We start from the raw sequence: 27,055 nt of genomic DNA, 5'->3' as shown, positions 1-27,055 counted from the left end.
CTTGGAAACCCTGTGCAGGGTCACTATGAGTTGGAACCGACTCCATGGTACTTAACAATAAGGTGTGATTCTGTGGGCTAATGCATCAGACTGCAAAGTTGTTTGAACTGCAAGGTCAGTGGTTCAAGCTCACCAGCTGCTCCTTGGAAACCCTATACAGGGTCGCTATGGGTCGGAATCGACTTGACGGCACTTAACAACAACAGGACTAGGATAATGCATTGAACTGAAAGGTTGGTTTGAACTGCAAGGTGGTGGTTCAAACCCACCAGCCACTCTTCAGAAACCCTATACAGGGTCGCTATGAGTCAGAGTCCTGGTGTACTGTGGGTTAATGTGCTGGACTGCAAGATCGGTTTGAACTGCAAGGTTGGTGGTTCAAGCTCACCAGCCACTCCTTGGAAACCCTCTACAGGGTTGGCACTTAGCAACAACATGAGTCAGAACTGACTCGGCAGCACTTAACAACAACCAAGATTCCTGGACTGTAGGATGAGCACTGGGCTGGGAACCACAAGGTTAGTGGTTCAAACCCACCAGCTTTTCCTTGGGAACCCTGTACAGTGCCTCTATGAGACACTTGACAACAACACAACAACAGGACTGCTAACCATGAGGTCAGTGGTTCAAACCCATCGGCCACTCATCAGAAACCCTGTACAGGGTCACTGTGAGTTGTAACTGACTCAGCATTTAACAACAACAGGTGGTACCCAAGGAACACTGGTGGCACTGTGGGTTAGGGGTTGGGCTGCTAACTACGAGGCCAGCAATTCAAAACCAGCAAATGCTCCACAGGAGAAAGATGAGGTAGCTAACTTCCATCAAGATTGCTAGCTTCAGAAACTGGATGGGTACTTCTACGTTCTTACAGCATCTGTGAGTCAGCGTCGACTTACCGGGGGGGAGTTTGGTTGCCTTTGGTTTTGGTGGTAATAAAGTTTTGGCTGCTGGAATTGGATACACATTTTTGTTTTTTTAAAAAACAACAAATAAACTTTTGTGGTCTTCTTAATAGAATTGTATAAAACTATTAAACAGTGGTTCATATAATTCTTTGAGAAGCTGAAGATGACAAAGCTGCAGTTTTTATGTCATTTGGCATGCTTTTGATTGCAAGCAAACGAAAATGGCTTTAAAAATAAGAGTTTATTTCTTCACATTACAGGAAGTCTGGAGGTTGACAGTTTCAGGGTTGGTTAATTTAGCAGCTCAGATGGAGGTTTCTTGGGCATATTCTTGGTTTCCTTCTCATGGTCCCAAAGCAGCAGCCATAGGTCCAGGCATCACATCCTCATGGATACATCCAAATGCATGAAGGAAGTGGAGGTGGGAGATTGGATTCTTCTTATGTGTCTCTTTCTACCAAAGAGAAAAATCATTTCCAGAAACTCTTCAGTCTTCCTGCTTATGTCTCATTGGCTAACACATGGTCACATGTGAGTCCCAACCATCACTTGTAAAGGATACAGAGATGTTTGTGATTGGTTTGTGCCATTTCTGTTTCCTTTCCTGGTGCTGATTCAGTGCCTCTCGAGGCACATTTTATCTGAAGGCCAGAATGAAATACAAAATCTGTTAGCGGAAAAAAGCAAGGGCAGGCACTGCCAAAGTATTCTTAAAAATAGATTTGTAACTCAATAAAATGGATGGTATATAACAATTCTAGGAAAATTTAAAAGTGTGTTTAAGCAAAGAAGAATATTACCAGTGCCTATAATTTTATCACCCAGAGTTTGTTACACTTGCATTTGTTGGGTGACCTTGTACAAACACACTGAGCTGAATGCCACAAAATGCAGGCGGTTCTTATTGTCTTTGTTATCTGAGGGGAACTAGTTTTGAAAAAAGGCCATTTAAAACAGGGACCCAAGTTTCACTGTTGTCGTTATGTGCCGTGGAGTTGGTTCTGACTCATAGTGACTCTGTACAGGGTTTCCGAGGCTGTAAATCTTTACAGGAGCAGAAAGCCTCGTCTTTCTCCCACAGAACAGCTGGGAGTTTCAAACTGCTGACACTGAGGTTCGCGGCCCAATTCATAATCACTACACTACCAGAGCTCCTTGTAGATATGAGGAAGAAAAAAGGGTTTTGACTAGGCTTGAAAACGAAAACTTCAGAGCAGGAACATAGGTTTATGTTATCTTCTGTGTAGTAATAGGAATTTAGTTGTAATTACAGCTAGATGCTCATTCTTAAATTGAATATGGATGAATTGGATTTGGTTGTAATTACAGCTAGATGCTAATTGTTAAATTTCATATAAAATGAGTTATAGGTTACTTTTCTTCTATAACTTTTTATTTATTTTTTTACAAAATCCTATTAGGGCATGTTACATACAGCATTCTTCACACCATGGTTAACTCCTACAGCATGGGGTAAAGAGGAGCATTCTTGCGGATTCATTTGAAAGGTCACCTATTTACCTATTTTCCTAGGGACCTCATTTACTTCCTTGGTATTTAGAGCAGCATTCAAAGCCCCCACCCCCACCCCCAAATACTCCTCATTTATCAGCATGGTTAGGTTCCAAAGACCAGGGTGTTATGCCAAAATTGGCATTCTGCAGAAATGGAGGATGACCACATCATTACATAGCTGCCAAATTACATCATCACATACTTACCAAACTGCTGAATCATGACCCAGCCAAGTTGGCACATCACCTTAACCATCACATCCAGCATTGCTCTGGCCTCACACCTCACCATTCTTGCTGCCAGATGTATGTCGTTAATGCATAAAGCAGTCACATAGTAGAGTTTTTACTGTTGTCATAAATGTGGAATGCTGAATGAAGAGACAGTGAAAATGTGAGGGGTCCTCGGGCTCATGATGGTTTTGTGATTTTTCAGTTACTGTGAAGTGATCTGTTTCTGTTCTGTGGCCTTCCCAAGATCACAGACTTGATCTTCAGGCAAATCAACAATTCTACAGGCCTGTCAGTTTGTACTGTTCCGGTGTCTTGATGGTGGGTGTTCATGCGTAAGCATTGGTAAGAGGTTAAGCCATCCAGTTAGTGGGTGAAAGAAAATCATACAGACCAGAGAAGGACTTTATAGTCCTTCAGTGCTCTCATGGTGAAGCCCTTGGTTTCCACTGTGTCTTCCTCTTCCCTGATTTACCCTCTTGTTTTGTTGAAGCACTTCCTCCAGTAACATCTCAAGAAAGTTTGCAGTAAGGCAATGGAGAGATCTTGCATATTTGAAGGACTGATGTTTCTCTACCATGAAGCGATGTCTAACTGGGTTTAAAATTCTAGGAATGAAATAACTTTCTTTCAGAATTTTGAAGGCATTGTTTCCTTCTAGCTTCATTGTTTTTAAGATGATAAAAGCCAGTTTGATTTTTGATCCTTTGTATGTGACCTGTTCTTTTTTTCTTCTCTGGAAGCTTTTAGGCAATTCTTTAACCTACTGGTCTTGATGACCCAATGTGATACGGGTCTATTTCCATCCATTGATCCATTGTTCTAGGGACTTAGTGGATCCTCTTCATCTCATGTCCTTAAATTCTGAAAAATATTCATCTATTATTTTCTGGATGATTTCTTTCACTGTGTTCTGTGTTCTTTCTAGAATTTCTGTTATTTCTATAATAGAACTCTTAGACTGGTCCTGTAATTTTCCCCACTCCTGGTGTGGTGCTATAGAATAAATACTGGATTGTGAACCACAAGGTCAGCAGTTCAAACCCACCAGCTGCTCCTTGGAAACCCTACGCAGGGTCACTATGAGTTGAAACTGATTTGACGGCACTTAACAACAGCCACAAGTCTTTGTTTTCTACTTTCCGGTAAGTTACTTCAAATTTACCTTCCATTGAGTTTTCAATTTATGATATCAGTTTTCCCCCAAGACCTCTATTTTGTTTTCTGAGTGTTCCTAGAAGCATCTTTGTTCATGTTCATAGAAGCATCTGTTTCTTGGAGGCCCCTTCTCCCTGCTGCATAGTCTTGCTTTCCTCCAGATTGTGCATATTCTGTTTATCTGTTTTGACTTCTATCTGCCATATTATTGTTGTTGTTGTTGTTAGGTACCATTGAGTCAGTACCAACTCTTAACAACCTTGTGCACAACAGAACCAAACACTGCCAGGTTCTGGGCCAACCTCACAGTTGTGCTATGTTTGCATCCAGTGCTGCTACCACTGTACCAATCCATCTCACTGGGGGAGCTTCCTCTTTTTCTCTGACCCTCCACTTTACCAAACACGGTATCATTCTCCAGTGACTGGTCCCTCTTGCCAATGTGTCCAAAGTATGAGAGACAAAATCTGGCCATCCTGGCTTCTAAGGAGCACTCTGGTTGTACTTCTTCCAACACTGATCTATTTTGTTCTTTTGGCAACCCATGGCGCTTTCAATATTCTCCTCCAACACCATAACTCAAAAGCATTAATTCTTCTACGATCTTCCTTATTCACTGTCCAGCTTGCACATGCATATGAGGTTATTGAAAATACCATGGTTTGGGTCAGGTGCACCTTAGTCCTCAAGCTGACATCTTTGCTCTTGAATGCTTTAAAGAGGTCCTGTGCAGCAGATTTGCCTAATGTAACACATCGTTTGATTTCTTGACTGCTGCTTCCATGAGTGTTATCTTCCATATTAGCGTCTGGGAATTTATCCATTCATCTGGGATGCTGTAGTGCATGAGGTGCCAAAAAGTTGATGGGAGCTCCAAACTTGTGGGAGAGGCTTGCTGATGATGGGCTTGTCTATAGAATGATGTAGCTGGGCTATTCCAGTGGGGCACTCTTGATGTATCTATCATCTATTATTTTCTTTTCTCTTGTGATGATTAGATGTTTTTAGAGAAGGCTTATGTGGTCTTGTCCCTGGAGGGTAAAAGTCTGGCTGTCATCATTCTGAGAGTCTGGTGGAGAAGAGATTTGAGGGTTTTCCAAATTCAGGATGAAACTTGTATGCTATACTCCTTCTTTCAGTGTGGTTCCTGGTGTCTTTCAGGCTGTAGAGACGCTGTTTAATTGTATTTAGAGAATAAATCTGCCACCGCCATGGGGTGTTGGGAGGGGGGGCCACTTGGCTTCAGGGAGTGCAGCTGGTAAGTAGAGGACTTGACAGCTTCTCAAACACAGGTTCAGCCAATCCTCATACTTTCAGTATGTCTTTCACCTCTTCTTCAAAGATGCCTTCTGCCTGAGTTCCTGTGCTTGAGGAGGGGACCTAGTCTGTGGTGTAAACAGGTGGCATCTCAACTTTCTTCACTTCTCCTTTCTGAGGGCTGTTGTTCCTCATGCTTGTTGCCCCCCTCTGAGGTATTGCTGTCTTCTCCGTGTCAGTTCCTTTGCTTTACAGATTCATGTCTTTTTGAAAAAATCCCTCCACTTTAGTAAGGAATGGGGAGGGGAGAAAGTTAAGCACTGTCCCTAGATGTTGCATAGCTTCCTCTGCAAAGAAGTGACAACGACTGTTGATTTTCACTGTGTGATTCCTCAGTGCTCTGGGCTGTATGGGAATGATCTCAATGAATCCTCATCACCAACCCATGGGGTCAATAGAATCCGATTAAACAGAACCAAGACCACTGCCATGAAGCCCATTCCAACTCATGGCGAACCCATGTGTTCTATGATGGGGCTTCAGAAAATTCATGGGAAAATTCCATTCTCTTTTCATCCAGTTTTTCAGTGGACTTTTTGATGCCCCCTCATAGAGGAGAACTGCTTCACAGGATTTTCTTGGATGTAATTTTAATGAAAGCAGATTACCAGACCTTTCTTCGGTGGTATTATTGGTGGTGGTGGGGGGGGGGGGTCCATACTAGACATGTGAGTAATCAAACACAAACCATATGCTCCACCGAGGACTGGAAGCTGTATTACGAAGCAAACCAAAGCCACTGCTTTCAGGTCAGTTCTGACTCCTAGCAACCCCACGAGCCTGTGGCACCGAGACTGTAAATCTTTACGGGAGCAGACAGCCTCGTCATTCTCCTTTGTTGCCCTCATCTATAATCCCAAAATTGAAATGATACTAAATTATAAAGTATAAGAAGCTCAACAAACTTTTTATTTCCCCATATTTACCTTGATGATTGTTATAAAATAGCAAATGTCTTATTCTGTCCAAATGTACTTTTTCGTTTTCCTTCCCTCTTTTCCTTTGTGTATATCATCCCCAAACATAAGAGAGGGCTTCAAAAATTTCATGGAAAATTGAGTTGAAAGATCATGGAATCTTTTCACAAACTTTTTGAAGCCTTCTTCTGTGAACTGGTGTAAGGCAGAAATCTACTAGAGGAGGGAAACGCAAATCTTTTCTAATAACATGAATGATTGTTGTTGTGAAGTGCCATTGAGTTGGTTCTGACTCACAGTGACCTGGTATAGGGTTTCCAAGACTTGAAATCTTCAAGGGAGTGAAAAGCCTCATCTTTCTCCCATGGAGAGACTGGTGGACTCAAACCACCGACTTTTCATAGTCCAGTGCTTATCGCATGGAGCCACCACGTGCCCATGAGCATGTGCGGTAACGAGATGGTGATACTGCACCTTGTCAAAGGCAGAAAACTTTCAAGACCCAGGAAAGCAAGTCAGTCCCATGAGTTCCAGCTCTCCTCCAACCCTTGAAGCAGGTGCTATTATTAGCTGGGTAAACTGGGGTCTTAGTATGATGCTGCCGGATAATGTGCTGGACTGCAAGGTCAGTTTGAGCCTCAAGGTCGGTGGTTGGAAACACTATACAGGGTAGCTATGAGTCGGGACAGACTTAATGCCACTTAGCAACAGACTGAAGCTGAGAGAGGTGAAGGTTTTACATAAACCACCATAAGTGGCAGGTCTGAACTTGGTTTATCTGCCTGTTGGGAGGCCCCTATTCTGCGCAGGGTGATTGAGGACTCTGAGCTCAGGAAGCTGGAGTTGGTCAGTTCACATAATGAAGGTGAGAAAAACAGCACCAACACCAACGCTCCCTGACTAGAATCGTTTTGTGTCCCCCCTCCCCTCCGTGGGTCCCTTAGGGTGGGGGGAAGGGTATGAAAGGCAGATAAGATAGCATGCTGACATGCTGACAGGAAACCCTAGGGTTTGTCTGCACCCCCTTGTATGCCGGATAACAACTGCAACTGCTTTGTCCTCACCTAATTAATGCCAAATGGCCACTCTTAACAGAAAAGACTTCTGGGCGCTGTTCAGTCCTCTGCTTTCCCACACTGGTGTATGTCCCAGGTTGGCAGGCCCTGGGGGCCAGCTCAGCTTCTCAGAGGCTGCTCTGTAACTAGGCTGAGAGAGGAAGGCCCTGCTGTTCATTAAAGACCATTCCCCCAGCCCTGCTAACACCCCATCTGACAGTTCAAGAGCCTGAGGCTCCAGGACGCAGTGGCTTGGCCCAAGAGCTGGGAATCACGCCTGGGCTCAAGTTTGACCCTGTGCCACCTGCAAGGCCTTTTCCCTTCCCTCCTAGGCAGTGTGGTAGATTGCATGGTGCTGTTATCTCCATATAGCAGAGGGAGAAAACTGAGGCTTCCTCCGTCCTCATAAAGGGAAAGGCTGGGTTAGACCTTATAATTAGAACAAACAGTTACTGTCAAGTTGTTTCTGACTCATGGTAACCTCATGCGTGTCAGAATAGAACTGCTCTTTAGGGTTTTCAATGGCTGTTTTTTGCATTGATCACCAGGCCTTTCTTCTGAGGTACCGTCAGATGAACTTGAACTGCCAACCTTTTCGCTTAGCAGCTGAACACATGAACCGTTTGCACCAACCAGGGACTTCAAGCCCTTTTAATTAATTAGCAAGTGGTTGAACTTGGCCAACTGCCCTGGCCTCCTGGATTGGATCATTATTTTAACTGATGGTGATAGTGATAATACGATGATCAAAACAGCAATTACTGAGCTCTTATGCAGTCTCTGAAAGAGCTCTGGTAGTGTAGTGGTTACGAATTGGGCTGTGAACCTTAAGGTCAGCAGTTCAAAACTACCAGCTGCTCCGTGGGAGAAAGATGAGGCTTTCTGCTCCCATAAAGATTTATAGCCTTGGGAACCCTGTACAGGGTCGCTATGAGTCGGAACTGACTTGATGGCATTTAACAACAAAAAGAACAACAATGCAGTCTCTAAGAGCCCTGGTGGTGCTGTGGGTTTAGCGCTGGACCACTAACTGCTAGGTCAGCAGTTCATACCCACCAGCCACTCCACGGGAGAGAAATGTGAGGCAGTCTATTTCTGTAAAGGTTTTCAGCCTTGGAATCCCTCTGGAGAATTTTGATTCTGTCACTATGAGCCAGAATTGACTCGATGGCTTTGGATTTGGGTTTTGGGGCTGTGGACTGTGGATCATTTTGAACTTTCTGTATCCAGTTTAAACATTTTCATACCTAGAAAGATTTGTGTTATTACCTACCTGGTAAGGAAACTGAGGCTAAGAGGGACGATATGACTTGCCCAAGAAGTGGATCCCAGGGATTCAGTCCAAGTTGTTTTCCTCCAGAGACAGTGTTCTGTCAAAGGCACCTCAGCAGGATGCTCCCATGATCCTCTGCCTCTTGGTGATTTTTGTGCATGGTGGCTCTGTGTCTGGCCCAGTGGGGGTGAGGGGCGATGTTAACTCTATCCAAAGTTCATGTTCTTTTGGGTCTTTGGTGGGAAATGAGAAAAGGGTTAAGGGACCCTGCATTTGGTGAGTGTTTTTATGGAGAAATATTAGTTTTAGAATAAGAATATGGGAACTATGAAGGGCTTCAAAAAGTATGTAAAATGAAATGGAAAGCTACTGAAATGTTTCCACACACTTTTTTAAAGCCCCGCATACTGAGTTGAAGAAGCAGAGACCCTTAAGGTAGTGTATTTGGGAAGCTCCCCAGACACTTGGCCATATGTACATGCCCCAGCCGGCTTTGTCTGGGGCTGCCCCGCCTGAGAGATACCCCAGCCCTGCTATCTCCTGTTCACTCGAGTCTGCTTCCTGAGGGCCTGCTGCGTGCCAGGCGGTCCTCCCTGTAGCCTTGGTGGTGGTGGGCAGACACTCGTGAAATCACCACACAAACAGATGCAGATTGCAGGCAGGTAGGTCCCTGGGTGGTTCAAATGGTTTGTACTCATCTACTAACCTACAAACAAGTTGGCAGTTTGAACCCAGCCAGTGGTGCTGTGGAAGAAAGTCCTGGCAATCTGCTTCCATAAAGATGATCACCAAGACTACTCCATGGAGCAGTTCTACTCGCCCTGATCCAAATCGACTTGATGGCAATAAGTTTTGTCTTTAAGCACTATGTGGAGAGGTTCTAGTGAACTGGGAAGGTGCATTCCAGGGTGGTGGTGGGGACGGTCTATGTGTGTGTGTCTGTGGGGAGGGGTCCTAGGGTGAGGGTGGGGGGAATCTTCCTTGGAGGTGACATGAGGGTTTAAGATTAAAAAAAAGAAAAAAGAGTTGTTGTTAACTTGATTCTGATTCAGAACTGTGTCCCATAGGGTCTTTAGTGGCTGATTTTCTAGAATTGCCAGGCCTTTCTTCCTAGGTGCCTTATGGTAGTCTTGAACCTTTAATTTTTTTGGTTAGCAGCTGAGCACGTTAACCATTTGCACCACCTAACAACTCCAGGCTTAACTATGTTGTTGTTGTGTGTTGTCGAGTTGGTTTTGACTCATAGCGACCCTGCATAGGGTTTCTGAGGCTGTAAATCTTTATGAGAGCAGAAAGCCTCATCTTTCTCTGACTGGTGGATTCGAGCTGTTGAAAGCAGTCCGGCTAATAATACACTATGCTACTAGAGGTCCAGGCTAGCTAAACTATGGAATTTATTAATAGGATTTACAAGGCTGGTGGGGCTGGGACAGATACAGGGGGCAGGGGGCCATGAGAGGTAGGAACTGAGTCCCAAGAGGCCCTGGGAGGAGATTGGCCTTTCTGTACCCCATGGCATGCTTTTAAACACGCTAGAGCTTCAATTGTGGTTACGAATCAGGCTGCTAACCTCAAGGTTGGCAGTTCGAAACTACCAGCGGTTCTGTGGGAGAAAGATGAGGCTTTCTGCTCCCATAAAGATTTACAGCCTTGGAAACCCTGGGCAGGGTCACTATGAGTCGGAACCGACTCCATGGTACTTATCAACAACAACAGCAACAGAGCTTCAATTTGGGTTTGAAACAGGCCTGTCTGGGTCTAGTGCACAGCCTCAGAGCAGCTCTTCCTCCCCAGCTCTGGTGGGGTTGGAGAGAGGAAGGGTGAAAGAAGAAAAGCACCTGGACCTAGGGCAGGGATTTAGGGCCTGGGCTCTGGAGCCAGACTTGTGTCCCAGCTCTGTCGGTGCCTGCCTGTCTCTGGGCCTCAGTTTCTCACTGTGCCTGCTCCACACTGTGGTTTCGGGGCTTCATTTGAACAGTGAAGCCCTGGGGCAGGGCATCTAACAGCAAACTGTAGCCAGCCCCAGTGTTGACGAGCTCACTGTCACCTTCAGGTCTGGAGTTCTCTAGTGTCTATCTGCCATTGTGGCTTGGGTGGGGGTTAGGTATCAGGGACCCCACAGAGATGTGGCAGCTGGCTTGGCCACCTCCCTCCAGCCCGGTCCCACAGAAGCCTGGCATGAGAAAAAGGGAGAGAAACAGCTGAGAACAGCCTGGCTTGGTTTTCTCCTTTTATGGGCAGCCTGCAGGCTCCCTGCTCCCCAGCCATAAGCCTTCACTTGTGTTTGGGCTCAGGCTGAAATAGCTGGTCTGTGGGGAGCTGGGAGCCTCCTGGGAGTCCTTGGACTTGCTGCCAGGGAGGGATTGATAGGGCTCTTTATCAGAAAACACCCAAGACCAGAGCCTCAGCATCAGAGCGAAGGAGGAGAGAAGGAGCGGTTTGGGGATAGGGTGTGAGGTACTGGGGACAGGAGCTCCCACTTCTAATCTCAGTGTGTCCCAGGACCTCTGCTTGGGGCCCTGAGATCCTTACAAATCCATCTCTTGTTTTAAATTGAGTGACAGTTTGTATAACACACTGGTTTCATCCATAAGTTGTTCTGTGAGTTGGTTGGCATCCTGCAATGTGTCAGTCAGCACTCGACCCATTACCATCCCTCCTGGTTCTCTGTCTCGTCCCCCCCCATTCTTATCTTTGCTTTGGGGACAGCGGTCCCCATTTGGTCTCATATAGCTGCCTGTTCTGAGGTGCTCCTTCCTCATTGTATACTTTATAGCCATTCTATTATTTGGCAGAAAGTGACCTGAGAGGTGCTTCAGTTCTAGATTAAAAGGGTGTCTTATGGTGATCGTCTCGAGCTCGGGGGTCCTTTAGTCTCTGTTAGTCTCTATTAACCCAGTAAGTCTGGTCATCTTTATGAATTTGAGTATCATCCTACTTCTTTCTTCCATTCTAAGCAAAATGCCCCCTGTGTCCTTGGTCAGAGCGGTCAGTAGGGTAGCTGGACAACTTCTAGTTCTTCTGGTCTAACATACTCTTCTTGATTAAGTTCAGTTGTTGCCCTCAGGAAACATCAAAAGCAAAACCTCACTTTCCCATAGAAATTTGCACATTTACCCTTGCCCATGTCCTGTGGTTGTTTCTTGGCTTGTTTGGGTCCCACACAGGATTGTAAACTTCTCAAAAGTAAGGCCTAAGGAGCCCTTATGAGGGTAGTGGTGGGTCAGTGGTAGAATTCTTGCCTTCCATGCAAGAGACCCAAGTTTGATTCCTGGCCAATGCGCTTCATGCGTAGACACCACCCATCTGTGGGTGGAGGCTTGTGTGTTAACTACGATGTTAAGCAGCTTTCAGCAGAACTTGCAGACTAAGGCAGACTAGGAGGAAAGACCTGGAGATCTACTTCCAAAAATCAGCCAATGAAAACCCTCTGATGAAAATGGTGAGATCCACAACTGATGTTGGAGATGATCCAGGACTGGGCAGCATTTCATTCTGTTGTGTCTGGGATCCTATAAAGCAAGGACTGGTGACAACAGGAAGTATGTCTTAGTGGACTCCAGGGCTGAGCACATGGTAGGGACTCAGTGCTTCTTGTTGTTGTTGTTGTTGTTATGTGTCGTGGAGTCGGTTCCGACTCATAGCCACCCTGTACAGGGTTTCTGAGACTGCAAATCTTTATGGGAGCTTTAGAAAGCCTCATCTTTTTCCTACAGAACGGCTGGTAGTTTCGAACTGCTGACCTTGTGGTTCGTAGCCCAATTTATAGCCACTATGCTACCAGAGCTTGTTCAGTGCTTGTTAGCTGGATGAATCTATAAACACATACTCACTTGTACCTGGGCTGCCTTCCTGGTGCAGGGAGCAATTCACATCAGCCGCTGAGGACCTCCTGTACATCAGGATGTAGCCTTGACCTCGAGGGGCTCCCCAGCAAGTGGGAGAAGCACAGTTGACATGCCTGATGGTCAAGGACTGGGGTCTTGATTCAGAGACTCTGTAAAATTAACAATTAAAAAAAAATGTTCTTGAGTTACAATTTGTATACCATAAAAGTCACCCATTGTAAGTGTCCAATTCAGTGATTATTAGTATGTAACTTACAAAGTTATACACCATTATTGCTAAGTGATTGTTAGTATGGAACTTACAGGGTTAAACACCATTATTATTAAGTGATTATTAGTATGTAACTTACAGGGTTAGACACCATTATTGTTAAATGCTATCAAGTAGGTTTGGACTCACAGCAACTCTGTGTAGGGTTTCTGAGGAGCAGCTAGTGAGTTTGAACTGCTGACCTGGCAGTTCAAGCCAACCTTACGGTCGTGTGCTTATCCTACAGTGCCACATCAGGACTCCACGCAGCTATTGCTGTTGTTGTTAAGTGCTTGGCAAGTTGGTTCCGACTCACAGCGACCCTGTATGGGGTTTCCGAGTAGCAGCTGGTGGGTTTGAACCTCTAACCTTGCAGTTCAAACTGACCTTGCGGTCCAGTGCATTGTCCTGCAGTGCCACACTAGGACTCTGCGTAGTCATTTCCACAAGCTAATTTTACATTTTATCTTCCCTAGAAAATATTTGTGTCCTAGCTCCAATCCAGGCAATATTAATCTGCTGTCTGCCTCTATACCAAAAATCCCACTGCCATCAAACTAATTCTGACTCGTAAGGACTCTTTAAAACAGAGTAGAACTGCCCCATAGGGTTCCCAAGGTTACTCTGGTAGCGTAGTTGTTACGAGTCGGGCTGGTAACCTTAAGGTCATCAGTTTGAAACTGCCAGTTGTTCTGTGGGAGAAAGCTGAGACTTTCTGCTCCCATAAAGATTTACAGCCTCGGAAACCCTACACAGGATCGCTATCAGTCGGAACCGACTCCACGGCCCACCACCACCACCTCCAGTCATTTATAAAAACAGACTATCACATCTTTCTTTGTCAGAGCGGCTGGTGAATTTGAACCACCCACTTTCTGGTTAACAGCCAAGCACTTAGCCATTGTGCCACCGGGGCTCTTCTGCCTTTATGGATTTGCCTATTCTGAACCTTTTATATAAATGAGATCACACACTGTCAGTTGTGTCTGATGGCTTTCCCTCAGCATAATGTTTTCAAGGCAGACCCATAGTTTAGCATCCCTCAGTCCTTCATTCTTTTTATGACTGAATTCCATTGTTTGGATAGACTCCTTTTACCTATTGATGAACGCTTAGGTTGTTTCCACTTTGGAGCTATTGTGAATATTTTGCCGTCGAGTTGGTTCCGACTCATAGCGACCCTGTATAGGGTTTCTGAGGAGCAGCTGGTAGGTTTGAACCACCAACCTTGTGGTTTGCAGTCCAGTGTTGATCCTACAGCACCACAGAGAGTAGCACAATTTTAACCAAGCTGGAGAGGAAAAAACAAAATAAATGGATGTGTCGTATCACAGATGCTGTAACTACTGTTGGTTGCCCTCAAGTCGATTCCAACTCATAGTGACCCTGTGTGTGCACAGAAAAACTGCTCCAGAGGGTTTTCGAGGCTGGGACATTTCTGAAGGTGATTACCAGGACTGTCTCCCAAGATGTTGCTTGAGTGGATTTTGAAGTACCCTCCAGGAACTCCCTGGGTCAGCAAACAGTACCCACGACAAGCCTGTCTTCTGCCATAGCTAGGGCTCTGAGATCTTCCCACGCTTGGAGGCACAGTGCCTTTCCTATGGGAATGACCCAGCCAACCAGGAGTCTCCCAGAAGCCCCCAGCGTGTAGTCCAGATGAACAGCTGACCCTATAAGTCTCGTGTGCCCAGACTTTGCAGGGCTGCTAGGAAGCCTGTCTCTCTTCTCGGGCACAGAGGTCCAGATAGCTCTCGCTGTCAGTCTCGGAATTGTCCCTTAACATAAAGGAAACTGTATGGGCGGGTCCTAGGAGTGTTCTTATTGGTCCACCACGAATCATGGGGGAGATGAAGGGGCAATATTTAGTCCTGATGTGCTTGGGGTCACCTTGAATCCGGGATGACTGGCTCAGTGACAGCTGACAACACAGACATATTTACACACTTGTCTGAGGGGGTTTCTAAAAGTTCATGGACGAGTGGAACTAAAAGACATTGGAATTAGGTTTTCGTGAAACCCCCTTGTATGTTGTTGTTAGTTGCCACTGAGTCGATGTTGACTCATGAACACCCCAGATGTGCCGCTATAGCTGTTCCGTAGGGTTTTCAAGGTTGTGACGTTTGGGTAGCAAATGCCAGGCCTTTCTTCTGAGGTGCCTTTGGATAGGTTCAAACTGCCAACATCAAATTTGCCAACCTTTCAGCTAGTAGCCATGTGCTTAACGGTTTACACCACCCGAAGGCACACATCTATGAGCTTAAGTGGCTGTTTTAGTTATCTGTTGTTGTTAAAAACAAAAATACCACAAGTGGGTGTCTCTAACAAACAAAAATAGATTCTATCACAGTGTTTTGTTGTTAAATGCTGTCAAGTTGGTTCGGACTCAGAGCGATCCTATGTAGGGTTTCTGAAGAGCGGCTGGTGGGTTTGAACCACTGACCTTATGATTAGCAGTCCAATGCTGGTCCTACACGCCATACCAAGACCTCATAGTTTAGGGAGCTACAAGTCCAAATCCAGGGTAATTGCTTTAGAGGAAAGCTGTCTCTGTGTTGGAAGAAAGGCTCGTCTTTTTGAGCTCCTGCTTCCGGTCTTCTTCCTGTGTGTCTCTCCCGTCTCCTGGAGGTTCTCATCGCTGAGACTCTGGATCCAAAGGATGTGCTCCACTCGTGAGACTCTTCTTTCTTGGAGGTGGTCAGAGCCTCCTTGCTCTGCCTGCTCCTCTCTTCTATGATCTCTTGTAAGATAAAAGCGGATACAGGCCAAGCTCCAGGGGGCTCCCCTTACATGGGATCAGGGTTGAGTAGTGTGTTGCCTCCCACCCTAATCCCCTTACAGTGGATTGGCTGATCTCATCAGATTGCTCATGAGCTATGATCACATGATTACATAACTACTCAGTCACTGAGACCCAAGACCCAGCAGGCAAGTTGATGTATTTGTGTGTGTGTTGGGGTGGGGTGGGGCACAGTTCAATCCATGACAGTAACCCAAGGTCACATAACTACTTTGGTGACCAACTTGTGTTTTGAAGCATTTCTGGGCTCTTTCTGATTTCCCAAGTACTTGGCAGCACACAGGAATGGAACATGGGTCCTAAGGGGTCTTGCATCCAGGGGGATTGAGGAAGGTGTTGAGAGTGACGCTGCTTGGAGAGACCAGCATGGACCAACTGTGTAATGTTATCCATATCTTGTCATGAGCCACACAGTCAAAAGCAAGAACAAGTAAACAGTTTGCTGGTGTTCTCTGCTTTCAACCAAGATGCATCTCATGTCAGCAGTGATAGTCCTTGTTCCATTTCCTCTTCAGAATATGGCTTGAATTTCTGACAGCTCCCTGTCTATATACTGCTACAATCCTGTTTGAATTATCTTCAGCAAAAGTTGACTTAACATATGATGTTAATTATATTGCTTTATGATTTCCACATTTTGTTGGGTCACCTTTCTTTGGAATGGACACAAATATGGAGCTTTCCCCGTCAGTTGGCCAGATAGTTGTCTTCCAGATTTCTTGACACAGACAAGTGAGCGCCTTCAGTGCTGCAGCAGTGTGTTCCAGAAGTTTAATGTGTATTCCGTCAGTTCCTGGAGCCTTGTTTTCACCAATCCTTCAGTGCAGTTTGATCTTCTTCCTTCAGTATCATTGGTTTTTGATCATATACTACCTCCCGAAATGGTTGAGTATTGACCAGTTCTTTTTGACTGTGTATTCCTTCCATCTTCTTTTGATGTTTTCTGCATCATTCAGTATTTTGCCTATATTGTTGTTAAGTGCCGTCGAGTTGGTTCCGACTCATAGTGACCTTATATGAGGAGCAGCTGGTGAGCTTGAACTGCCAACCTTGGTTCAAACCGACCTTGCAGTTGAGCACATTACCCACCCCAGCACCACACCAGGATTCCTTTTGCCCACAGAACCCTTCACTATTGCAAGCTGAGGACTGATTTTTTCTTCAGTTCTTTCATCTTGAGAAATGCTGTGTGTGTTTTTCCCTTTTGGTTTTCTAACTCCAGGTCTTTACACATTTCATTATAATATTTGACTTTGTCTTCTAGAGCTGCCTTCTGACATTTTGTGTTTCGCTTGCTCTTTTACTTCTTAAGTTCTTCCAGTTTCTTGAGCTTCTCTATGTTCAAGAACAGGTTTCAGAGTCTCTTCTGACAACCATTTTGGTCTTTTCTTTCTTCCCTACCTTTTTAATGACCTTTTGCTTGCTTCATGTATGATGTTTTAAATGTCATTCCACAACTCTTCTGGTCTTTGGTCATGCATCACAACAGATGTGATCTAATGCATCACATCTGTTCTTGAGATGGTCTCTAGATTCAGGTGGGATATTTTCAAGGTCATATTTTGACTCTCATAGACTTGTTTTAATTTTCTTCAGCTTTAGTCATTGAGCAATTGATGGTCTTTTCACAGTTGGCTTCTAGCCTTGTTTTGGCTGATGATAATTAAGCTTTTCCATTATTTCTTCCCTCAGATATAATCAGTTTGATTTCTATGTATTCCATCTGGTGAGGGCCACATGGATGATGCTGAAAGAAGGTATTTGCAATGAATAAATTGTTGGTCTTGCAAAATTGTATCCAGCATCGTTTCTATCACCAGGGCTATATTTTCCAACTACTGATCCTTCCTCTTTGTTTTAAGTTTTGCATTCCAATCACCAGTAATTATCAATGCATCTTAATTGTATGTTTGATCAATTTCATACTGAAGAGGTTGGTAGAATTCTTCAATTTCATCCTCACTGGCTTTAGTGGTTGGTGCATAAATTTGAATAACAGTGGTATTAATCAGTCTTTCTTGTTGGTGCATGGATATTATCCTATCACAGGCAGCCTTGTACTTCAGGGTAGATCTTGAAATGTTCTTTTTGACCATGAATGTGACACTGTTCCTCTTCAGTTTGTTATTTGTTTGGCATAATAAACCATGTGATTGTCCACTTCAAAATGGCCAATACCAGTGCCTTTCAGCTCACTGATGCCTAGGATATCCATCTTATGTGTTCCATGTCATTTTTAAATGACTTCTAATTTTCCTAGATTCATAGAACCTACATTCCATCTTCCAATTATTAATGAATGTTTGCCACTGTTTCTTCTAATTTTGACTTGTGCCCCATCAGCAAATGAAGGTCCCTAAAAGCTTTACTCATTCACATCATGAAGGTCAACTCTACTCTGAAAGGCATCTCTTCCCAGTCATATTTTGAGGGCCTTCCAACTGGAGATGTTCATCTTCTGGCACTGTATCAGTGTTCCGCTGCTATTCATAAGGCTTTCAGTGGCTAACCATTCAGAAGTGGTCAGCCTCTCCTTTTTAGTCTGTCTTAGTCTGGAAGCTCTGCTGAAACCTGTTCACATGGGTGACCCTGCTGGGATGTGAAAGTCCAGTGGCATCGCTTCTGGTACGGGTGACCCTGCTGGGATGTAAAAGTCCAGTGGCATCGCTTCCGGTATGGCAGCAACACACAAGCCACCACAGTAGGACAAACTGACAGATGAGTGATGACAATCCAGTCTTCTTGTTGTTACGTGCTGTCGAGTCAATTCTGACCCATAACCACCCTGTATAGGGTTTCCAAGGAGAAGCTGGTGAGTTTGAACCACCAACCTGGCAGTTCAAACGGCTTTGCAGTCTGATGCATTAGCCCACAGTGCCACACCAGGACTCCAGTCTTAGAGTCCCCAAAATGATCCATCACACCCATTTGTAAGTTCTGCCGTCTTATCACCCCTAGCCTCTGGAAACTACTCACCTACTTTCTGTCTCTATGGCTTTGCCTGTTTGGGCATCATATGACACATGGTCTTTTGTGTCTGCTTTTTTTCCTCTACTTTGCATAAGATTGTTGAGGTTCATCCACATTGTGGCATGTATTTAGAATGCCATTTCTTCTTCCTGTCAAATGATACTCCCCTATAGGGAGAGTACACAGTTTGTTCTTCCATCTCAGTGAATGGGTGTCATTTAGATTGCTTCCACTTCTTGGCTATTATAAATAATGTTACAGTGGATGTTCATGTAGAATTTTTGCAGAGACATACTATGTTTTCAGCTCTATCGGGCAGAGTCCTATGAGTGGAACCACTGGGCCATGCAATCAATTTATGTTTAACTCTCAAGAGTTAAGAAACTGCTCAGATGGAAGTTTATTGAGGAGGGCATGATTGGGTAGCTCAGTGTGTTAGGGAACTCACTCTGAGAAGGGATTTGGTGGAGGATACAGAGAACCTTGGGAGATCTCTGATGATGTAAGGCTCATGAACAATGGAGACTTGCAATAGTTGGACAGAGCTATTAGGGGGTGGAAGGAGCTCTGGTAGCATAGTGGTTACGATTCGGGCTGCGAACCTTAAGGTCAGTGGTTCGAAACTACCAGCCGCTCCGTGGAAGAAAGATGAGGCTTTCTACTCCTGTAAAGATTTACACCCTCGGAAACTCTATACAGAGTCGCTATGAGTCAGAACTGACTCAACGGCACTTAACAACAACAACAACATTAGGGGGTGGGGTTAAGAAACACAGCTTTGGTATTGCCATCGGTGGATATGAAGTTGCTTCTCGGGTATGGTGAATTGAAGCTGTTGGTAAGAGTCCCCATCTTGGGTAGGAACTGGACTCTGGAATCAGGCACTGCCCTCAGAGGCCACTTTGAGAGGAGAAGGTGACCAATGCTGTGTGCTTAAGTCTGACAGTGCCCTCAGTATCTGCCAGAGTTTTCTCACGGCAAGCAACTGAGACTTACTCTGTCATCTTTTACAGAAAAGATGTTTATGGAAGAGTCCTAAGTATGAGTGTGAGTTAAATCTATGGGGATGGGTAAAGGAGAGCGTCAGCAAAGATGAGGAAGCCCCGCAATGAGAGGGACCGACTCCGTGGTCACAACAATAGGTTCAGAGGTACCCACTCCTAGGAGGTTGACACAGGAATGGGCAATGGGTCACTGGGGGTTGGAACTGACTTGGCAGCACCTAACAACAATAGTGTGGTAGCAGGAGTTGGCAATTATTAATGCAGTTGGCCACTAGCTGAAATCTTGGTGGTTTGAGTTCTCCCAGAGAAGCCTGATGACAAATCAGCCATTGGAAACCCTGTCAATTGGCTAGGTAGTTGTCTTCCAACTACCTGGGAAGAGGAGCCCCGTTCCACTCTAAAACACTTGGGACACCATCAGTTACAACTGGCTTTGATATCAGGCAGCTCATAGAAGGGACAGGCTGATGGCAATCCAGGCTTGGACAATGACAGAGCCAGCTCAGGAGACAGGCAGTCATGGCCTCCTTGGGCCTCTGTCCACCTGCTCTGTGTCCCCATCCTTGTATCAGTGGGATTGAGACGCAGAGCTTTAGGTCATGGGCTCTGAAGGCTATAACCTGGACCATGTTCTCAGGGAACTTGTTGGGTAGCCCCACCAAAACTTGAAGGCAGGGGTGAGAAAAGACACAGGATGGTCTTCTCTAAGAAGAGAACTGGACACTAGATTGTCAAAACCCAAAACCTGTGCATGTATCCTATTAAACATGAAGGAAGGAGGCATGGAGTGGTTAAGAATATTTGCTCAAGGCCACAGGGCTGCGAAGGGGGCAGGTGGGACCGAGTCTATCTGGATTCAAAGTCTGCAGTCTTGTCTGGGCAGAGTGGGTCTCTGGGATCCATCAGAGCTCACATGCGGTGATGTTGAACAAGTCACATGTCAGCATCTTTCTGGGACTGCTTTGGGAGTTTGTGGGTTGGTGGTGGGCCTGCCACACTCTTGAATTTAGGCTTGCCCCCATGTTCTGGGGCAACAAGCTCGGCTGGGCCCTCGAGCCCTTAGTGGGGCTAGAGTGCAGGAGCATGGAATGGGGAGGCCTGGGTGGAGCCATTGGCAGACCAGACTCTCAGATTTCCTGCAGCAAATTCTAACTCTCTCTTTTTTCTCTTTCTCTTCTCAGATCGGGAGGATCAGTCCATTCTGTGCACGTAAGTAGAAATCCTTTTACTCTGCTTTCTGTATCCAGATCCAGCTTGTTAAAGAAAAGGGTGTGAGGGCAGAGATCCTTGTTTTGTCTGTTGGTGTGTCTGTAAGCACTTCAACTATGCCTGGCACAGAGAGCAAATTTTTCTTGTGCTAAAGCAGGCACACCTGAACTCTCCATACTACCTGGTGGAGTTTTGTTTTGCCTTTTAAAAATAAATAAAATAACACTAGCACTTACTGAGACTACTGACCACAAGGTCGGTGGTTCTAACCCCCCAGCTGTGCCTCTGGGGAAAAATTAAGCTGTCTGCTCCCATCAAGATTGACAGTTTCAGAACACTATATGGGTTTTCCTGCTTTCCAGTCCTATAGAGTTGCTATGAGTCAGAATCGACTCAACAGCAGGAGGAATGGATTGGAATGGGAAGCGTTCACTGTGTGGCACTACGAACCACAAGGTTGGCGGTTCAAATCTACCAGCTGCTCCTCCAAAATTCTATACAGGGTCAACTATGAGCTGGAGCCCTCTGGATGGTACCTAACAACCACAGGCCCTGAACTAAGTGTTCTGTACCCAGAATCACCTCTATCAGTTTGATGAAGGTAGACCCATTTCTGTTGAGGAAGATGTTGTGGCCTTCATTAAGTGATCGTTTTAACATTTTACAGCTAGTAAGCCACTAACCACATTTGTGCCATATTTGGTGGCAGGTGGCATTGTTTCTCTGAAGATGTCAGTATGTAGTCTGAGTAAATTCAGTTCAGATTTATTCAAGGGATATTTACTGTTCAGGAATAAGAAGATTAATTGGGCAGAAGAATGCTTCCCAAAGATGCCCATATCCCAATCCCCAGAACTTATAATGTATTCGCTTAAAAGGCCCAGGAGATAAGGCTGCAGACAGATTTAAGGTTGCTAATCAGTGGATTTAAAAATAGGGTGATTATCCTAGATTATCTGGAGGGACCCAGGCAATCTGTGAAAATTGTGGAAGGCGGAGCTTCATGGGATTGCCTTGTTTTTCCCAGTCTTGCAAATATTCTGCCTTTAACAGGGTGTTAAAACAAAACAAAACAAAACAAAAATCTCCCCTCTTTTCTCTCATTTGCTCTATTATTATTATTTTTTTTTTTTTAACTTTTTGTGCATTGGGTGAAACGTTACAGAGAAAATCCGTTTTCTTTTCAACAATTCATACGCATTTTGTTTCATGTCATTGATTGCAATCCTCACAATGTAACATCAAGGATTTCACGTCTTCCCTGAGTTTCCGGTTTCCAGTTTCCATTATTCCTCTTCCTTTGCTAAACTTCCCTGCCTTCTGAACCTTGTTCCTGGATAAATGCTGCCCTTTTGATCTCAAATGACTGACTGTTCTGAGGAGTGTGTACCTCTCTAGTGTTACTGTTCACTGTATAGAGACCTGTTTGTTGTTTGGCTGAAAATTGAGCCATGGGGCTGAGCTCAGTTCCCAGCTTGAAGGGTGACTATGGACCATAGTCTTGGGGGATTCTACCAATATCTTTCTGACCAGTAAGGCTGGAGTTTTTTGTGAATTTAAGTTTTGTTCCATATTTCCCTCCCACTCTTTCCAGAAGCTCTCAGAGCAGTTGGTAGCTATAGCCAGGCACCATCTAGTTTTGGTCTCAGGGTCATAGGAGCAGAACTGAGGTTTGCATGGTCCTTTGTATCAATGGTTTCTGTACATCTTTGATTTTCTTCACTTTTCTTTGCTCTGAATAGAGATAGACCAATCACTGCATCTTAGATGACTGGTCACAAACTTTAAAGACTCAGTCACTGCTTCCAGTACCTTTGTGGACAATGTGATGCCAATGGAGAACTTGATGTCCTCCTAGACTATGGTTCTGAGCCTTGTAGCCCAGTGACTCATTCTCTCAGGTGTTTTGTTATGGTTAAGAAGTTTTCACAACTGTACTCCTGTATGCTATACCACATTCATGGATATATTTGCAGCATGTGTAGATACAAGTGTAGAAATACTAGGAGCTCTGGTAGCACAGTGGTTATGAGTCAGAGTGCTAACCTCAAGGTCAGCAGTTTGAAACTACCATCCATTCCATGGGAGAAAGATGAGGCTTTCTGTTCCTGTAAAGATTTACAGCCTTGGAAACCCTATACAGGGTCGCTATGAGTCGGAACCAACTCCATGGCACACCACCACCACCATGTAGAAATATCCTTTGTCAAACCTTAATGTATTTGTGGGTGTGTTTCCATTCGCCTTGCCACCCCTGTTCAGCTTGAGTGTCTGCCTGCAGATCCATTAGTAGATTCCTCTTAGTACTGTTATTGCAGGATTAGGGATGTAATGGTATTTACCTTTGTTACCTTTGATTCTTGTGTACCTCTGGTGTCTTCCTTTGCCTTGGTGATTTTGTGCTGACCTGCCCTTATTGTATGTTGCCATTCCCTTTACCCAAGTTAATATGTCTACCTAGTTAGTGGTTTGCCCTCCCTATCATTCATTTAGTGGGAAATAGTTGAGTTTTCCTTTTCTGATTCAGTTATTACCTTGCACGGGGTCTGGCTTTTACAGGTTTTACTGTATAATCTCAAGGGTCCTTGAAAGTTGGAGCAGGAAGAAGAGTGAGACAAGGTGATTTGACTAGGGTCAGTGTGAGGCCAGTGTGATGCAATGAGGAAAATACTTGTTCCATTGATGCTGGCATGGGTGATATGGAGGAAAGGACCATGGGCCAAGGGCTGCAAGCAGCATCTAGAAGCTAGAAAAGGCCAATGAACTGATTCTTCCCTAGGGCTTGCAGAAAGAATGCAGTCCACCCAACACCTTGAATCTAGCCCAGTGAGGCCTTCTGACCTCTGAGATTATCAGATACATTTTAGGCCACCAACTTTGTGGCCATTTTATACACTAGCAGTAGGAATACCTCCCTTCCAACTTAACACCTGTCACCAATCCTGCTGTTGTTAGGTGTCATCGAGTCAGCTCTGACTCATAGGAACTCTACGCACAACAGAACAAAACACTGCCTGGTCCTGCACCCTCCTCACAATCATGACTGCGTTTGAGCTCATTGTTGCAGCTACTGTCCACCCATCTTTTTGAGGGTCTTCCTCTTTCATTCACCCTCTTTGTTACTGAGCACGATCTCCTTCTCTGGGGACTTGTCCCTCCTGAAAACATGTCCAAAGTATGTGAGATGAAGTATCACCATCTGTGCTGCTAAGGAGCATTCTGACTGTACTTCATCTAAGACAGGTTTGTTTCTGGAAGCTCATGATGTAACCTGGGTCATGTTCTCACCTCTCAGCTCTGCCACTACTGCTACCAACACTCATTAGTCAACACATTTCTGGGGCCAGGCATATGGGAGTGAACCAAAAATGCCTGTCCTTCTTCCCAAGGAGCCGACCATGGGAAAGACAGTCATTAGGAGAAAGATCACACACTTGCCCTTTGTATTGTTGGAATTTACTTCTAGATTCTGTGAATGTAGCACCTTTTCAGAAACTTGAAGAAAAAAAAAATACACCCACACATTTTTTTAAATCACCCAGGTAGAGGTGTACTTGCCAACTGTAAGAAGGACAAAGTGTAGAACATGTGAGGAGTTAAATGAGAGGGAAAATAGGAGGAGTCATAGCAGAGGGAAACAGAAGGCTTCTCTACAGAGGTGATTTCAGAGACGAACGTCAGGAGCGGCCAGCATGTGCAAAGGCCCTGAGGGAACGTGGAGCATGTCGTGCTTGAGAAACTGAGTTCAGTTTTCCCTAGTACGTTCCCCAGCAGAAGGCAGCTGTCTGAGAAGAGCCATTATAGGACATTTGGGGGTATAGTTGCAAGCCCAAGGGCCAATTGAAGCCAAGCAAATAATGGTAATGTGTGAAAGGGGCCAGGCATAATATGGTGAGGATGATGAGCAGTGTGGTGTGATGGGGAGACAAATGGCCCATCCAGGGAGCAACCCCTCCTGCACTCAACCTGCAGCTGCATTGGGAGATGTCTTCGTTATCTGGTGCTGCTATCACCAAGATATCACAAGGGTATGCCCTTAACAAACAGAACTTTATTCGCGTACAATTTAGGAGGCAAGAAGTCCAAGTTCAGAGTGTTGGCCCAAGGGGAAGGCTTTCTCTCTTTGTCAGCTCTGGGGAAAGGTCCTTGTCTCTTTTCAGCATCTGGAAGCCCAGCGTTCTCTGGAGGTCTCCATGTGTCTTGACCTCAGTCTTGCTCTGGTTGTAGGAGTTCACAGTGAGGAGCCCAGGTTCAAGGACATGCTCTAGGCCCAGCTCTTCTCTCTTGGAGGCAGTGGATCACTCCTTCCCTGCTCACTCCTCTCTCCTGTTGCCTCTTGTCACATAAAAAGTGTTGCAGGCCACAGCCTCCAGGAAACGCGCTTGCAGTTGACTGGCTGCGTATAGCAGATCTCTTGGAGGGGACTGAATTATACTAACTCTCATCCAGCTAAATAACTGAAAATCCTGCCCTAGACAAGTTGACATGAAACCACCCCGTCACCTTGACACAAAACTTTGATTTTCACAGGAGAATAACCCTAAAAATAAAAACTACTGCCGTCGCACTGATTCAGACTCATCACAGTGCAGTAAGACAGCACAACCGTGCTCCATAGGACAGTTTCCCAGACGATCGAACTTTGTAGTAGCAGACAGCCTCGTCTTTCTCCCAAGGAGTGACTGGTGTGTTTGAACTGCTGACCTTGAAGTTAGCAGAACACCTAGCCTGCTGTTCCACCCAGACTCCTCCTTGGGAGAATATGACCTTGGAGTCCTGGCGTGACACCATAGGATAGGTGCTCGACCTCAAGGTCCATTTGAACCACCAGACTGGAGGTTCAGACTCACCAGCCGCTCCTCGGAAACCCTATACAAGTTCACTATGAGTTGGAACCAACTCCATGGCACTTAACAATAACAACATTGCCAGATCTTCAACTAAAGTTGGAAATCTCACAACCTTGTGGTTAGCAGACCAATGCTGAGCCTACAGCACCATGCCAAGATTCATTATGTACGTGGAGGTGGTGGTGTGCCGTGGAGTTAGTTTGACTCATAGCGACCCTGCATAGGCTTTCCAATGCTGTAAATCTTTAGGGGAACAGAAAGCCTCATTGTTCTCCCACAGAATGCCTGGTAGTTTTGAACTGCTGACCTTCAGGTTTGCAGCCCAACTCATAACCACTACGCCACTGTTTTAAAAGTTTAGCATATATTCACTCACTTAATTCTCATAGACATCATACTAAGCACATGCCTTTATTATACCCATTTAACAGGTGAGGAAACTGAGACATAGTGGGGTTCAATAACTTGCTCAGGGTCATGCTGGTAACTGGCAGAGAAGGGATTTGAACTCAGGTGGGCTGACCCTGGAGCCTACTGTACTGTTTTGCAACTTGCCTGGAAGAGTTAGAGGCCATCTTCAGAAGAGAGGCAGTACCAAACTGGGCATTGCAGGTTGTATAGGAATTGGGAAGTACAAATGCAAAGGACTGTCCTTGACAGGAGGAAAGGAATCACATGAGGACCAGGGACTGAGCAGTTTGAGGTTCAGAACCAATGGAGCTTTTATACTGAGTGCAGAACATCGGCTGTGAAGGATTTGGAATTGGTCTTCTCCATGCCGGCCAGGACTAGCTGCGTATAATAGAGCTCCTAAAATTGTTTGTGAAAAAATAGAATGAAAAGAGGATGGAATTTTTCCATGAGCTATTTTTTTATTTTAAGTTTTTATTGTGAATTGAGTGATAGTTTACATGCGACAACATGGGTTTTTATACTCATCGTTTCATTGCAATGATTACAGTCCCCTCCATACATCATCATTCAACAGTATTTGCTTCTATTCCCTTTTCCATGAGCTTTTGAAGTTTAGTGGGTCTTGTGGGAAATGAACCTTTGTTCAAAATAGATGAAGAAATTCACGTTGACAGCAGAGTGCTAAACCAAGCATAGGATCCTTGTCAGTGCATAAAGCCACATACCCATGACACTGACTTTTCTGGGGCCCAAGGGGTTCAGTAGCCATGAGCTGGTTCCTTTCAGCCACTCAAAGTGGACTGATTAACAGGAGCTGGCAGTGGGGTAATGACAGGGATTTTGTTGTTGTTGTTAACTGCTGTTGAGTTGGTTCACTACCTATAGAGACCCTGTATAGAGTTTCTGGGGAGCAGCTGGTGAGCTTGAACTGCCGACCTTTCAGTTCAAACAACTTTGCAGTCCAGCACGTTAACCCACAGCGCCACAGCAGATAGGAGGCCATATATGGTCATGGGTTCAGAGCACTCATTGGCTGAAGGAGCTGGGCACCAGGTTCCCTAAGTAATAGGACCAAGGTTTAGGGTATTCAGATCCAGGAAGGCAACTTCACTCCCAGAACTCTAGGTTCAGAAAAGCAGAGATAATGTTTCTGAAACATCCCCCCAGCACATCAATCTTCAGGCACCCGCGAGCCTAGAACTTGGGGTGTTTTCATTGGCAGAATCTCCCTGGAAAACTTATTTTTATCAGCAAAACTTGGAAACAGTTGAGCCAAGCGGTCCACACAGGGAGAAGCCGATTCTGAAAGTTGCTATCCCACTGCCCCCCCCCCCCCC

At 45.1% G+C, this 27,055-nt stretch overlaps 1 protein-coding gene across 3 annotated transcripts in view; it reads left to right on the top strand.

The window, feature by feature from the left end:
- The window catches only part of MYH11 (myosin, heavy chain 11, smooth muscle), a 121,484-nt gene that overhangs the window by 19,866 nt on the left and 74,563 nt on the right, over positions 1-27,055 (top strand). For all 3 annotated transcript variants that reach the window (XM_006871964.1, XM_006871965.1, XM_006871963.1), the window contains exon 3: positions 20,427-20,454. In XM_006871964.1, the coding sequence (XP_006872026.1) occupies positions 20,427-20,454 (28 nt within the window). The remainder of the gene's footprint in view (positions 1-20,426; positions 20,455-27,055) is intronic.

This window comes from Chrysochloris asiatica, unplaced genomic scaffold, assembly GCF_000296735.1.
Source record: "Chrysochloris asiatica unplaced genomic scaffold, ChrAsi1.0 scaffold00178, whole genome shotgun sequence".
NCBI classification, from domain to species: domain Eukaryota; kingdom Metazoa; phylum Chordata; class Mammalia; order Afrosoricida; family Chrysochloridae; genus Chrysochloris; species Chrysochloris asiatica.
The sequence above is the reverse complement of the archived record's forward strand: the minus strand, read 5'-3'. Positions and strand labels throughout refer to the sequence as shown.